Source organism: Pan paniscus, chromosome 22 (genome assembly GCF_029289425.2).
Source record: "Pan paniscus chromosome 22, NHGRI_mPanPan1-v2.0_pri, whole genome shotgun sequence".
NCBI lineage: Eukaryota > Metazoa > Chordata > Mammalia > Primates > Hominidae > Pan > Pan paniscus.
This window is the reverse complement of record NC_073271.2, coordinates 35,887,335-35,902,868: the sequence shown is the minus strand read 5'-3', so window position 1 is coordinate 35,902,868 and position 15,534 is coordinate 35,887,335. Positions and strand designations below refer to the sequence as shown.

The window sequence follows — 15,534 nt, the reverse complement described above, 5'->3', positions numbered from 1 at the left end:
GGCTGTTCTCATGATAGTGAATAAGTCTCATGAGATCTGATGGTTTTGTAAAGGGCAGTTCCCTCTTGCCTACCTCCATGTAAGATGTACCTTTGCTCCTCCTCCGCCTTTCACAATAATTGTCAGACCTCCTCAGCCATATGAAACTGTGAGTCCATTAAACCTCTTTTTCTTTATAAAATTATTCAGTCTGGGGTGTGTTTTTGTTAGCAGTGTGAGAACAGACTAATACACCCCTTCAGTTAGTTGCTGGTTTATAGGACGGTCCAGGGTAGGGCTGAATGTGATTTAAGATTATAAAAGTATTTTATAAATCATGGTAGTGTAAGACTTCTCTACCATTTGTTGGATTAGCAAGCAGGAGTGAGTGATGAGAAACACCATGACAAATTTGCATCTATTACTAAGTATCTGTAAGGAATTCACTAAAATCCTGACATATTTTAAAAGTCAAATTCTGCTTTAGCAATAGCATGGTTGAGCTTGAGGGACTCAAAGCAGTTGCTAATTATAACCAGCATAGAAATCTGCACCAACCAGTTCAGAGTACGGTCAAATCACAGTCTTGCCCCTAGGTTAAATATGAAGGGGTGGAATGGGCACTGAAATTCACTGACTGTATCTACATGGAAAAAGAAAAATACTGAGGAAAGGCAGCAATTTATTCTTCATAACAACATTCATGTTAACTTTAAATGAAGTGAATGTACAGTCAGCAAAGATAATTGTGAAGATGCGATGGATTTTTGCAGTAGGCTCTTGTTTTCCTTCTCGGAAAAGGCTTGATTCCCGAATACTATGATTCTTTAAATGACCAACTGAATAGTGAAGAGTTAAGAAAGGCAATACACATTTTTGGTGTTTTTATTAATTAAAGACTACAATGCCCATTTCCAGTTTTTTCATGGTGTGCGGAGTAGGTGAGGTCCATCCTCTGCAAAGCATAGGCCACATCTAATTCATTTGAGGAGATGCAAATAGGTCTGATAAAGGGGCAGATAAAAGTGAATGTCTTCATGTAAATATTCAATCATAAGATATTTAGGAACGTGCACATCCACGTTAGAATTGAATCTTACTTTAACTGAGCTCAGTTTTGACAGTCAGTTGCAGATTTCTGGTTGACCCTAATTTTTATACTCGTATTTCACTGATAATATGTAATAATACCCCTACATATTAAATATACATAAATATCATCTTCATATGCTTTCAGATAATAAAAACTTTTGAAAGGCATGGTAGAATACAGACTTTTATCTACCATTTGTTGGATTAACAAGTAGGAGTGTTGAGTGTTGAGAAAAATTATGATGAATTTGCAACTTTTACTTAGTAACTTCACGGAATTCACAAAAACCATGAAACCTCTTAAAAGTCACATTTTACTTTGAAATCTGGGAAAATCGATTCCTTTTCTCACTGTCAAGTATCAGTTCTGATGACTCCGACATCTCCTCTTCAGGTAACGTTGGCAAAGCTGCAGGCCAGTCTTAGGATGGAAAGGAAGGATGCCATCGCCGTGTTTTAAATTGTCAGCCAAGGGCTCAGCGGAGCTTGGGGAAGACTTTGCTATACTACAGTTGTATTACTGACCTTCTCAGGACTGGCCAGATTAAAAGAAGCCTGTGGATGACTTGCTGACCTGGGTGGACATTGATCAGCCCGCTGGCAACAAAGGAGGAAAAAAGTCAATTTAATGGGTTGAGATCACTGTAAAATGCATACTTGAAAAGAGAGCTTCACTCATCTGTTAAGATAAAATTAAGGTACAGAGAGGAACAAAAAATGTTAAAATAAGCTCTTCCTTTCTTGCGTTATTTCTGGTAACACACAATATAGAAGTTTTCCAAGTTCAGGCCCTAAAGGGCAATCTAATTCCAAGAATCAGTATTTGTTTTGACTAAGGCAAATTACCACGACTCATTGTTTTATTTTGTGTTTCAATTTTCCTAAGGAAGTTCGTGCTTTACTGGCTAGATTTTTTATGAAAATATAAAATATTTCTAAACTTCTTAAAGAGCGTGCATTGTTTCTAGAACAGGGGGACAAAATTGAAGAACTGACTCCAGATAGATCACCCATCTGTCTCTTTTCCCTATCAGGGAGAAACATAGTCTTCCCTGTTCTCATTCGGAAATGTAATCCCAAACAAACCATTTAATCCTCCAGAGTGGCCAATGCCTGTCTCATAATATTGCCTTATTAAAATGTGTGCAACACTTTTTTCCTGCCAGTCCTGAGAATGGCAGCTCAGGTTCCAGGGCACAATAGCTGCACTTAACATCTTAAATAATGTAACTGGGCATGATAAATTATTCACAATGTGATGGAATGCTAGCAAGTCTTGAGGACAGAATTACTCTGGCTCATGCTCTTAATTTGTTGACTCCCAATAACACAGGGAAAACTGGACAGCGGATGGAACTATGTCAGCAGTGCTTTAAGACATGTGCCTTCTGCTGCTAATATGCTAGAGATTCCTACTGTTGTTTGCTTTTGTTTTCACTGCTGGGTTGTGCAAACGTCGCTGTTTTCTAAATTTATCAAGTATGTATTTCTGTTTGTCTCAATGAGGGGGTGATTTGTGGGGAAGGCTTGATCCAGGTCTCAAGTTGTTTATATGCCCACCTTCTGAAAATGACAGAGACAGAGAATTTCCTAAAACAACCAGGAAAATGCACTGACAGTGAGTTAAGGCACAGGACAAAGAGAGGAAAAGGAGGATTCTTTGTTTTGAATATTCGCCAAAACACAAAACATTTGCAAATCCCCTGGCTTCATATTAAAATAAAAAAGCATGCCTTTCCCAGTAATTGGTTATTTTAGTAGGAATTTCTAATTTTACTTATTACTTTTACCCTAATGTGTTTCAGCTGCAGTTACACCCAAATTCATTCTGTTTCACCAACAGGGAAACTCTTGTCTAGAAAACCATGTCAGTACTACATATTCTAACTGTAGATTCAGTCATCAGAGAAATAATCAGAGAAGAAAAGTGTCATATTGTATATGCCAGTTTTGAAAATCAGTCTCTTTTTTCCTTCTGACCCTTCTTACAGTTTAATCCATGATTGAGATCTCTACAGTCTAGGTTTCTATTTTTTCATTTATGTTGAATGCAATGTGCTTTAGGACCCATCTAAAATATGGAAGGTTTAATTAAGAGTGTCCCTGGTAGGATGCCACGTGGACAGTGGAGTCTTTGGTGTCAAGACCTTTCACTTGGCATTCATCATGGCACCACCATAAGCATCTCAAACTCTTCTCTGTGCTTTGCAGCAAGGCCAGTGGAGCAGGGACACGAGGTACAAGTAATTCTAAATGCACAGTTGTAGGAAGACTTCTAGAAATCAGAGAGCACACTCCCTTGGAAACAATGCTATACATGTCTGTGGAGTTTTCACACTGGGACAAAAAAAAATTCCTCAAAGCAGATCACCTGGAGAATGATAAAAATACTGATTCTTTGGCCCTATCTCCCAGACATTCTGATCCAGAAAGTCTGGCGGAGGCCCAAGAGTGTGCATTTTAACAAGTACCCAGTGTGTTCCTGGCACAGAGCTGTACTGAGAGCTGCTGCTACGCCAGCAGGGTACCAAGGCAGAGGTATTTATAGGCGCTGGGTGCACCTCCGTGTTCAGCAAGCATTCTTTAGGAAAACCGGAATAGAGAATTCAGGAAATACATCCACCATTTCTGCCAGGTGGTGGCAAGAACAAGGACTGCCCCATCTCTTGAGCAGGAAGTCCCATGTTCAGGGAAGAAATTGGCAGGAGAGGGTGCTTAGAGGTGGAGATGAGCAAAAGAGGGAGCTCCAGGCAGCCTGCGGACCAAGAGGCCTAGGAACTGGTGCCTCTTCCCATTGTCTACAACCCAGCATCCCCCTGAGGACCTGGCCTAAGTCAGCCATTATGCCTGTAGCTCCTGGCCACAGTGTCTGGCCTTTGGTGGTCAAAACTCCAGCCCCAGCCTGTCCCCCATGACACTGCTCCTGAGACGTGCCCCCACTTTTCTGAAGTTTTCAAAGGATTCCCGGCACTGAAAGCATCAGGGGATAACTAAGGGTTTGAAAAAAAGGTTTCACCACTGCATCTTGTCTTGCTCATCCCCATGGCAGTGTGTGCCTTTGGCATGCTGGACCTTAACTGAAAGGATGCCAAAGGGGCAGGAGTTATGGGAGGCTGGTGCAGCAGCAAATTCCGCCATTTCCTAAAATATTAAAGTTCTAGTTTCCTGTTTTAGTAACTGTTGGATGTTATTAAAATTGAGCTGGGTGATTCATGACAAAGATGACGTATTCAGAGACCCACGGCAGCCTTGAGATGTAGACACAGATGTGTACAACTCAGGGAAGAGAGATGGAGAGTTGTGACATTGAAGGTGGGGGCACAAGTAACCTGGAAACCTGCTGCTCCTCCTAACGCCATACACCGCCCTGAGCTGGGTGCCTTCCCAGACTCCGGATTCAGTGTCCAGACACTCCTCTACTTGCGGAAATACAGCTGACTCCCGGCAGAGGGAGAAAGAGCATGGCACTACCAACCCCAGTAGAACCCACTCCAGGTGGGCAAGCACAGGCCATTACGAAGGCCTCAGGATGCTGGGCAAAGCAGAATTGCTGAGTACCCATCGCGCAGGGTGAAGTTATGGAGGAGGCAGATTGGTGCTTGGGGACCTGCCACTCTTCCCTTTCCAAAACTCCTGATTCCCCTCTTGCTATAAGGTAACCAATAACCCTTAAGCCTAGCCACATTGAGTTGTCCTAAAAAGCAGAGCTGCTTAAACACCTCCTCAGCCCTCTGAGTCCTGGTGTCTAGAGGTGAAGACCATAAATCTGAACTTCCCAAGGGCCTCGTCAGTGACCTGTGGGCCAACCCTGGCACATCAAATTTCCCCGTCCTGGGGGCATATTTAAGCAATGGGCCCCTGAAGAAAACAAAGTGCCCCCGATCACAAAGGCGTGGAAAGGCAGTTTGATATGAAATTATTTAACTTTTCTAAATGACCCAAAACGTGATGTTATTTTTAGGTTGTATATTCATCTATAGTGATCTAATCATATTTTTGTCATAACTGATTGGGATTAACAGCAAAGGAAGTAGGGGTCAGGTGCAGTTGCTCATGCTTATAATCCCAATGCTTTGGGAGGCCCATGTGGGAGGATAGCTTCAGGCCAAGAGTTTAAGAACAGCCTGGGCAAATAGTGAGACCCCCATCCCTACAAAAAAAAAAAAAATGTTTAAAATTAGCTAGGCATGGCAGCAAGTGCCCATAGTCCTAGCTCTCCAAAAGGCTGAGGCAGGAGGATCCCTTGAGCCCAGGAGTACGAGGTTACAGTGAGCTATGATCGTGCCACTGCAATCCAGCCTGGGCAACAAAGCAAGACTATGTCTCAAAAAAAATTTTAAAAGGCCTGGCAAGCTGTCTCACGCCTGTAATACCAGCACTTTGGGAGGCTGAGGTGGGCAGGTCACCTGAGGTCAGGAGTTCGAGCCCAGCCTGGCCAACATGGTGAAATGCTGTCTCTACTAAAAATACAAAAATTAGCTGGGCATGGTGGCAGACACCTATAATCCCAGCTACTCAGGAGGCTGGGGCAGGAGAATCGCTTGAACCTGGGAGGCAGAGGTTGCGGTGAGCCAAGATCACACCACTGCACTCTAGCTTGGGTGACAGAGCAAAACTCCATCTCAAAAAAAAAAAAAAAAAAAAAGCAAAGGAGCTTTGTCTATCTGCACATGCACACACCTTATAGTACCTTGCTTGTGACAGCATAATGCTGGGCATGGAAGGTATTCTCCACTTTAATGAGTAACTGTTTATTGAGCACCTAGAAATGCTGGACTAGCCTGTGTGTAGTCAACAGTCATCCATTAGTTAAGTCCTCCTGAAATTGCCGAGTGTTAACAGATCACCAGTTTCAGCAGAGGAGGATGCAGCATGAGCAGAGAGCGAGTGTATGTGATCAGCAGTTGCCGTCCTGTTCACAAAACCAAAACTATCCTGTTCTGCGATCTATTAAGACAAAGCAGGAGCTTTAGTTGCTGTTGTGCCTGCCGCATCTCCATGGATAGGCCACTTATCTGACCCAACTAGCTCTTCAGCAACCACGATGGGAAAAGTGTTTGCTTCAGGCTGGCTCACAGCTTGGGATCTTTCAGTCTAATCTACAGGCTTTTCAGGACCTGAGCTTCATGCGGGGTTTCTGCAAAATAGTGCAATCTGTAGTCAACAACCCTGAACTCTAACAAGCCAGCTTCTTGGGCAGGAGCCCTGCTGGGCCCCAGCTCTGGGCCTGGGAGGGCTGTGTGCGCAAAACATGCGGCCGCAGCTCAGGAGGCTCTGACAAATTGGAGTCATACTGAGGCATGCGGAGAGGAGGATGAAAGGAAAACTGAGACGGGGCTCTGAATAGCTCTCAGCTGCCTCTCCTGGGCCCTATAAGGAACTAAGGCTTATCGCAGAATGGAGAAAGTTTTGAGAAAAGAAGGCACGACTGCATTGTTTTCACACCTTGGACCAAGGCATTCGGAATTCGGAGGTCCTCATCAGCCCACACAGCACGAACCTGGTGACATAGGCCTGGCAGGGCTGCAGGGCTGCAGGGCTACGTGGCCTGGTCTGGGGAAGTTCTTAAAAGGAACCTCTGTACCAGCGTCACCCTGACTGCTTCTACAAGCTGTGGCTTCACTATTCTGGCAGCTCTCAAGTGGCCAGTTGACCACAACAAGGTCTATGTCTTCTCTGGACCAAGGAAATGGAAGGGAACGGCTGTGTCCCCAGGCCCAGCCTTTCCACTGTGGCCCATTTTGCTCATTCCTCCTCTAAGTGCTTCCCAGGAAACACGGCCCATGGTACATCCTGCATCCAGGCTCTCCAAATGGGCAACGTGGAGGCCATGCCTGGGCCCATGACGGCAAAGTCCTTCTTTGGTCATAATCAAAGATAGACCTCTTCTTTAGGACTTTGTCCTAAAGTCCCCCCATGATGAGTAGAAAGATCCAGTTATTTAATAACCCTCATTAGTTTCTAGCCCAGCCAAAGATAATTCAACTTCCTAGAGTCCTGATTTGTTTCTTAAGGGCCTTGGCGCTCTCTGATGAGGTGCCCGGCTCCCCTAGAAGACGACAAACCCTTCAGGAAATAAGAAACACGAGACTACGTTACCAGTCCCCAGGGCTCAGCACCTCGAGGGTCACTGTTCTTTTTCCACCGATTGATTATTTAGCTGGGTACATGTTTCAGTAGCAGAAACCTCTTAAGTTTCTCTCCCTGTGTATATTCAAAAAGAACACTACAAACATCAAGAAGCATCCACTCCGAGCTCCAAAACGTCATTCTCCACTCAGGTATCCAAATGCACCTCACATTCCCCTTCCTCCTCATTCATACTAGATGTATTTCGAAGAGAATTATGTGGCATGACCCTATTCTGAATCTCCTCCCAGCTTATACCCTCCCCACAACGCCAGACCTGAACACTTTGGCTTGTCTGATAGAAACACACTTGATAGACAAAGATAACCACGGAAGGGCTGTGGAAATCATGGTTGGCTTAAATGTGCTATTGGCTGTCCGTGCTTGGAGCTGGGGTGGGAGCGAGCCCCTCAGCCAGCCACCCCACAGCCCAACAATCACTCCCTTCCACTGCCACCTTTCACTCAGAGACTGGTCCTTCTAAAGGAAACCTGTTGCATCATCGTCCCTTCCGGCTCCAAATTAAATGCATCAAAAGATGTATGTGCCAAAGAGAGCGGCCCTGATGGAAAAAACATTACGTCTCCATTTTCCTGACACCCGGCCTGAGGAAAGTCACTGGAACTTGTACCAGGAGCTAACGATTTGTTACTCAGGCACAGTTTCCTTTATGCCCCAGGCCCCTCATATTTCTTGCTGTCTGGCTACCTGTGTTGACACTAATATTAATAGTATCACTTAGGTTTTCCCAATACATGACTGAGCATCAATCAGCACTCCCTTCCCCCCTACAGGCCTGAAAAACACACATCACTGGCAAGATGTAGGTTACTGAGCTGAATCCCAATTGCAGGGAGGAATATTATTGCCCAGAGCTCCCTGGAAACTCAGGTAAATACCTGTGCCAAGAAAGAATGATCAGGGGCCACACAGGCACCTGCTGGGCACCGTCGCCTCAGGTAAAGCAGCTCCTAGCAGAACAAACCCAACCCATCCGGCCCAGTGTGCTATCCAAAACCCAGCCTGCAAGTTTACCTTTTCCAAAAGCTAAAAGAAGATAACATCTACACTTATTGGGGACACAATCACAGAATCGCATTGAAATACTTCTTGTCTGAAGTTGCATTTGTACAGGTCAGAAAAGGGTGTTGGTTATATATATTCTACCTAATTTATGATTCGGGATAGAAAATGAACTCTCATTCATTCATGTATGATAACCAGTGTTGACTCTATATCAGCAAATTAACATACTATGTTCTCAGTGCTGCCAGTTGACTGTTTACTTAAGTGAACCATCCTGTGAAAAGACAGCTCCCATCGAAACATTGCCAACCAACCAACCAGTATCTACAGCTAGTACCTCTCCCTGGAACTGCAGACTGGTGAATTTAACTACACCTTCAGCATCTCCATGTGGACATCTAACAGAGACCTTCAGAATCTACAAGCTCCAATTAGATGTCTAATCTTTCCCCCTAAACTGCTCCACCCATAACATTCCTTATCTAGGTTAATGGCAACTCCAGCCTCTTAGCAGTTCTGGCCATAATCCTTAATCATCAAGGACTCCTCCTCTCTCCTCTAAAATTCTAACCCCGACAGGATTTTTTCAGCCCTCAAGCTTATCAGCATAGAACTTGCATGCAGAGCAAACTACATTTTCTCTGTCCTGATCCTCAAACCCAGTGCATCCTTCCATGAGTCCAAAGGCCCCAAGGGTCCAAGTACAGATGAGCACCACGTGGGAGCGGGTAACCAGGAGAGCAGAATGGACTTGAGTCCTGGGAGAATATGGCTCAAAGAGAACAAATGGCACATTATATATGCTGCTCACTCTTATGCCAACTCAGGCGGATACGTCCCAAATCAAGTCGCATCCTCCCAGAATGTGAACCCAGAGCTGTTACCCAGAACCAGCCTTGATCTTAGAGCAACTGCTACTGAGGGCAAGAAACAGTCCATGTCTCAGCCCCATCTCTCCATGCTGACCAGTTGATATGGAGGGGAGGAAAGGCAACATGCCACCATCATGAATACACAACGCGCACCATTTTATAATCACCCACAACAAGGTAAGAATTGTTAAATAGCCAAAAAAGTCCAAAAAGGGGGAAAATGGTCTAAACTACCTGGTGAGGAGGGCCACAGCTACTGTTTCTTTGTTCAGGATCACTGGATTCACAGGATTTGGGAGGGAGAGAAGCAGTTTCTGCAACAGAAGAACAATTTTAGAGTCATTAAGTGGCAAAAACCAAGCTGTGTGCTCTAACAATTCTGATTTATAAAGAAACACATTTGCTTTTATGTAGTACCGCTGGCATAATCCTTAACCATGAACACTTTTTGTAAATTCCCTTGAGATCCCATCCCTTTAGAATGTTATTTCTTTAAAGAAATAAAAATATGGAAAACTAACTCAAAATCCATTTCTTTCTCGACACATTAGTTTCACCCAGACACAAAATGATCTAAAGCTTCAACAGCTGATCAAGGAAAATAAATGCCAGACAAATGGAGATAAAAGAGATAGAGATGTTTGATTTGGGCCATGATTTTTGTCAAGATAGTCAATTGCTCAAAATACTAATGAATAAATATTCACTCACAGGAACCTGCAAGAAGCTGTGGTCAGATTATCAAAGGAAACAGTCTATGCTCTCTGGAATTTTTTTCAATCTGAAAGATGCAATCTGGAATACACATGGGAGGCAGCCATGGTAAAATCAAAAAAAATGGGGCTGCTGAAAATACAGCTCCAATTTTTGTGGAAAACGCAGGTGTTTAGGCCCCTCAGCAAGGACTGATTGGCTGAAAACCTTCCCATGGAATTTGGTGTTCCCAGCAGCCTGTGAGGGCAGGTGTCCTGTTCATCCTGCAGAGGAGGAATGGGTTCAGCCTTCCCCTCTCATTGGCCTTCAATACTCAACTGCTGCTGCTTCCTGGTGATGTTGTCTTAGAGATGCCCTCACTGCATTATCACTCTGTATTGTCTCATAGCAAGAAAATGAGATACTACAGCAAGACTCTCCAAAAGTAGGTCTAGTTTTCCAGCATTCCCAACTCCGTTACATTCAAGGGGAAAAGATCTCTTACTTGACTCTACTTGAAATTGGGAGGAAGTTACCCCCAATGTATTAAAATACCTCCCCACATGTTTTAATGTAGAGGGCTTTAAACAAAATAGAAAGCATGGGGAAAAAACAATTTTTTTATTATACTTTAAGTTCTAGGGTGCATGTGCACAACGTGCATGTTTGTTACATATGTATACATGTGCCATATTGGTGTGCTGCACCCGTTAACTTGTCATTTACATTAGGTATATCTCCTAATGCTATCCTTCCCCCTTCCCCCCACCCTATAACAGGCCCCAGTGTGTGATGGAAAAAAACAAAGTTTTTTAAAGCTCTCACGGTTCTTCCTCACTTTATTTTAAGCATTAGACAAATAGGTGGATTTTTACTGTTAACCTACTCCTAGAGTATTCCAAGTTCTAGAATTTCTTCTTCTAAAATTTATCCAAAAAATAATAACCACCATTGCCAAGTTAGCCTCCCTGTGCAGCTGGTATCTAGCAAGCCAGCCCTTCTTCCAGCTCTCTCTTTCCCAGGTCTTTTCACCACCCCTCTTGTCTACTCACCTGTGGTCTTTTGTTCATCTGAATTGTAGCCGGAGTTTTCATTTCCACTTTCTGTCTCAGTTTCTTTGTTTGTCTTCTCTTTTTCAGATTTCCTACAATTAGACCATTTTATGTTCATGTTAATTGTTGGCATTAACATTGCCAAATGTTAATTGGCAATGGATACCTACGTAGTTCACGTGGTTACTCTCAAGAGTATGCCTACACATTGAATTTAACACAGGAAGTCCATAGCTTTGCCACTGCGTTGCAGGTATGCACGCCTGCCTACTCACACATTCCCATTATGGGGAGAGATGAAAGTTTATCCTGGTCCATGGACTCTACTCCCCAGTTGTTACTCAACTCTCAGAAACCATTCACCAAATAAAGCAAGAGTCAGCAAGCTATGACCCACAGGCCAAATCTGACCCACTCCTTGTTTTTGTAAATAAAGTTTCATTGGAACACGGTTACATCTATCAGCTCACATATTGTCTACGGCTACCTAAACATGTAGCCATACTCATGTTATAACAGCAGAGTTGAGTCCTCATGACAGAGACCATATGGCTGGCAAAACTAAAAATATTTACTACAGGGCCCTTTATGGAAAAAATGTGCCAACTCCTGAAATAAAGCAAAAGTTGGTGCAGCCTCCTAGGGTTTGGAGGCTGGAAGGAAGTCTGGCAATGGAACGCCAAAGAATTTTAAATAGTCACACTTGACCTCTAAGGATGTATGCTAGGGAAACAATCAAGGATATGTATAAATATGTACTTGAAAGAATGTTGATTCATGAGCTATTTATAAAAGCAAACTGCAAACAACCAAGTGCCCAATCAGGGAGGACTAGTAAAATAAATGATGGTTCTCTAAAATGGAATTCCATGGCATCTGTCAAAATTATTACATATGAGAGCTCTCACACACTGCTAGCGGGAGTGTAAGCCTGTACACCTTCTTTGGAAAAATGTGGCACTGTCTAAAGCTGAAGATACGCTACCTTCTGGCCCAGCTTTCAGGACTAGATACAGTCTCCCTTGGTATTTGTTAGAGATTGATTCCAGGACCCCTGCAGATACCAAAATTTGCAAATGCTCAAGTCTCTGATATAAAATGGTGTAGGATTTGCATATGCATATAACATACACACATCCTCCCATATATTTTAAATTATGCCCAGATTATTTATAATACCTAATACAATGTAAATGCTATGCAAATAGTTGTTATACTGTACTGCTTCTTTATTTTGTATTATTTTTTACTGTTGTATATTTTTTCAAATACTTTTGATCCATTGTTGGTTGAATCAGAGGATGTGGAACCTTCAGATAAAGAGGATCAGCTGTATTTCCCCACAGAACCAAACAGAAATGAGTACTTATGTTCACCAAAAGACTCCTACAATAATACTCAGAGTAGTTGTTTTTTGATGTTGTTGTTGTTTCTTGGTGACAAGGTCTCACTCTGTCACCCAGGTTGGAGTGCAGTGGTGTGATCTCGGCTCACTGTAACTTCTGCCTCCTGGGCTCAAAGGATCCTCCCAAGTCAGCCTCCTGAGTATCTGGGACTACAGGAAAGCACCAACATGCCCAGCTAATTTTGTACTCTTTGTGGAGATGGGGTTTTTCCATGTTGTCCATGCTGGTCTCAAACTCCTGGGCTCAAGGGATCCACTGCTTTGGCCTCCCAGAGCGCTGGGAATACAGGAGTGAGCCACCACGCCTGGCCAGAGGAGTAGTGTTTGTAATGGTCCCAACCTGAAAACTATTCAAACACCCATTTAAAGCAAAAGGTAAAAATAAATTGCATATGTGCCCAGAATGTAATATTACATAATAATGAGCCACTGACACTCACGTGCCACGGTATGGATCAGTCTCACAGTGAGAGGCTCAAGAAGGCAGACATAAATGAGTATACACAAAATGATGCCATTGATACATGCACCTAATCTCTGGGGATGTGGGAAAGATGTCAGAAGAATGTCACCTTTGGGGAGGAGGGGTAGGCAGCAATTTGACTGGGGTCTAGGGGGCTTTGGGGATGCTGAGGATGTTCTAGCTGTGAATTTCCGCCATCAAGCCCAGGCATTTGTGCTTTTTGTGAAACCTGATCAAGCTACACACCTGTAATGTGTGCACTTTTCTGTACTTAAAAGTATCTATCTAAAACTAGCAAACAAATACTACAAAAATGCTGTGGGCAAGTATTTGTTAACAGAAATAATCTTCAGAATGTGCCAAGTGAAAAGAGCAAGCTATGAATTAATGGTTACTATAATCCAAATTTCACAAAATGCTTTGTGTGCATATCTATGGGTATATACATGAACATTTGAGTACGTAGGTACATACATAGTTAGTTAACAATAATTACTTTGGAACTATAGAAGTGTGGGTGATTTTTTTAAACTATTTCTTGTGCCTATCTTTATATTTATTTTTTCTAAAAATAAACATGCATTGATTTTTTTCCATAATAAACATACAACTATATACATATAATTTTAATTATTTTAATGCAAAAGAAGTCCTCAAGCAGCTGGAGTGAGCACCATGGACATCGTGAAAGGGGAAAGCAAGTGGGGTTGGATTATCCAGTGGGCAATCCCCATTATCCCTCTGGAGCTTAATGCAGTCTCACCTAAGTTCAAGGGCTGCACAGAGACAAAGGTGCCCAAGCCCTGAGGTGGGCCCGTCCAGTTCACATTCAGACAAAAAATTCTACAAAGCATGCAACAGTGAGTACCTGGCACGTACATCAGGCACTCAAGATATACTAGCTTTTCTCATGCTCCCAGTGTCATATTCTATAGTTGTTGTTATCCTCTACCCATTATCCTGAGTAGCTATTGATCACTTTACTGTGCTTTCAAATCACCTAAGACCCCAGAGAACAGAAATGGAAGATGTTGGCACAGTCAACAATGGTGAACCGAGAGTCCAGGCTTCCATTCCGCTGGTAGTGGCAATCAAGAGAAATGCCAGAATAATTATCAGGGTCTATTTTTCTTCCTCTTCCCTTGTCCTAAGTCAGGCCTCAAAGGAGAAATATTTTCAGACTGCTGCTTGGTGGTGTCCTCTCTCCAAACTTCGCAATTGCCAGGGGTCAGAGGGAGAAGGGATAACCTTTGCCACATGGTGATTGTCCATATTCATTCACAGAATGTAGCCAAAAGGTATTTTAGAATCTCAGCACTTAAAAATGTAAATATTCTAATAAAATACTGATAACTACATGTGTTTTTATATTACCCACAACAAACAACGTCTGTCTAAAAAACCCTCCCCTTGGTGCACATATGGCTATGTTAACATTGCAGACATTTAAAAGGGTTACTGGCTACTTATTGTAAGTCCTTGACACAGTTACCTTAAAAGTGCTTGCAGCTACTTCTGGGCAGCCTGGGAATGAAAGGAATTTTTCTGTCCTGTCCACTCCCCATGGCTGAATGAGCACCGAACACTGCCTAATTTGTCTGCCTGGACAGTTTCACGTCACTTGCAGGCATCCGGCTTGGCTCACTGCTTTCCACTACCCCAGAAATTCCAGCAGGACCTCTGCCGGTGGCCCTGGCCTCCGCCCAAAGCAGGCGGGATGATAGTCATGGTGCACAGTGTCCTCTTGTGGAAAGAGTTGCAAATGCCAGACACTAAGAAAATCTCCATTTCCCTAAGGGAACCAGAGCAAGTCAAAGATAGGCAGTGGCAACCCATCTGTTTCATCCCACAGTTCATGTTGCCCTATGAGTTTGTGATCGGCATACGTGTTTTTCAGCATTGTCTACTTCCAGTACTTAATTCTGGATAACATAAATCCAAAAATCCCACAGTTGTGTGTATATATTGTTGTTATTATTGTTGTTGTTCAATTTTTTTGTTTTGTTTTCAGAAAATAGATGTGGTTTCAAACTTACTTTTGAAATTGAATGCGAAATCCTGCAAAAAAGAACAAAATTACATTAGAAAAATCGGGATACCTATTCTAAAAATCGAGTCTCATTAATTTTTATACACTCCCTTATTTTAACAGACCCAACATTAGTATTTGTGACCCAAGGAGCATTATTAAGTTTTCCCATACCAAATTATCAAATGACTTCCCAGCATAGGAAAGTAGAATTCACTGTTAACTATTAGAAAAATAAATAACTCCTAGGTACCTGAAATACAGACTGTATAGTACTTACTATATTTCAGTCACCCAGGGGTATTTACTTATTACTTTGTGAATATTGAATTTGATTAGTGAGACTATACAGACTCCATAATACCAAGAAGAGATGTTCTGTGTTATCAATCACTGCTGCTTTTCATTCAATTTTTACCATGTGCCAGCACCAAGTGGGCTCTGTACAAAGTACTAGCTCATTTAACTGTTATAATAACTCAAAAGTAGGTGTTACTGTTATTATATTTTTAACAGACTGGACACTATTATATTAATATTACCATATTTCTTTAATTCAAAGATACATTTTCAATCAATATGTACCAATGGTATCAATTGATACAGTTGTGCCCCCACCCCACCAAAAAAAAAAAAAAAAAACACTGTCATTAAATTGCTAATGTTTTTAGTCAGTGGATCCATAGACTGATTAAAAGGAATCTAGGATTTGAAGGTGGGGAGTAAAAAGCCACAGATCAAGTCCCCAACCTTTTGTCCCAAAAGCCTGTGATCTTTACAACCGAGCTTTACTG

The 15,534-nt window shown here is 42.6% G+C and overlaps 1 protein-coding gene across 1 annotated transcript in view; it reads right to left on the bottom strand.

The window, feature by feature from the left end:
- Positions 1–757: 757 nt before the first annotated feature.
- IGSF5 (immunoglobulin superfamily member 5) overlaps positions 758–15,534 on the bottom strand; it is a 200,849-nt gene continuing 186,072 nt past the window's right edge. The window contains 4 exon segments of the mRNA XM_034948070.3: positions 758–1,668; positions 9,333–9,412; positions 10,844–10,935; positions 14,748–14,769. Coding sequence (XP_034803961.3) covers positions 1,573–1,668; positions 9,333–9,412; positions 10,844–10,935; positions 14,748–14,769 — 290 coding nt within the window. The 3' untranslated portion in view covers positions 758–1,572.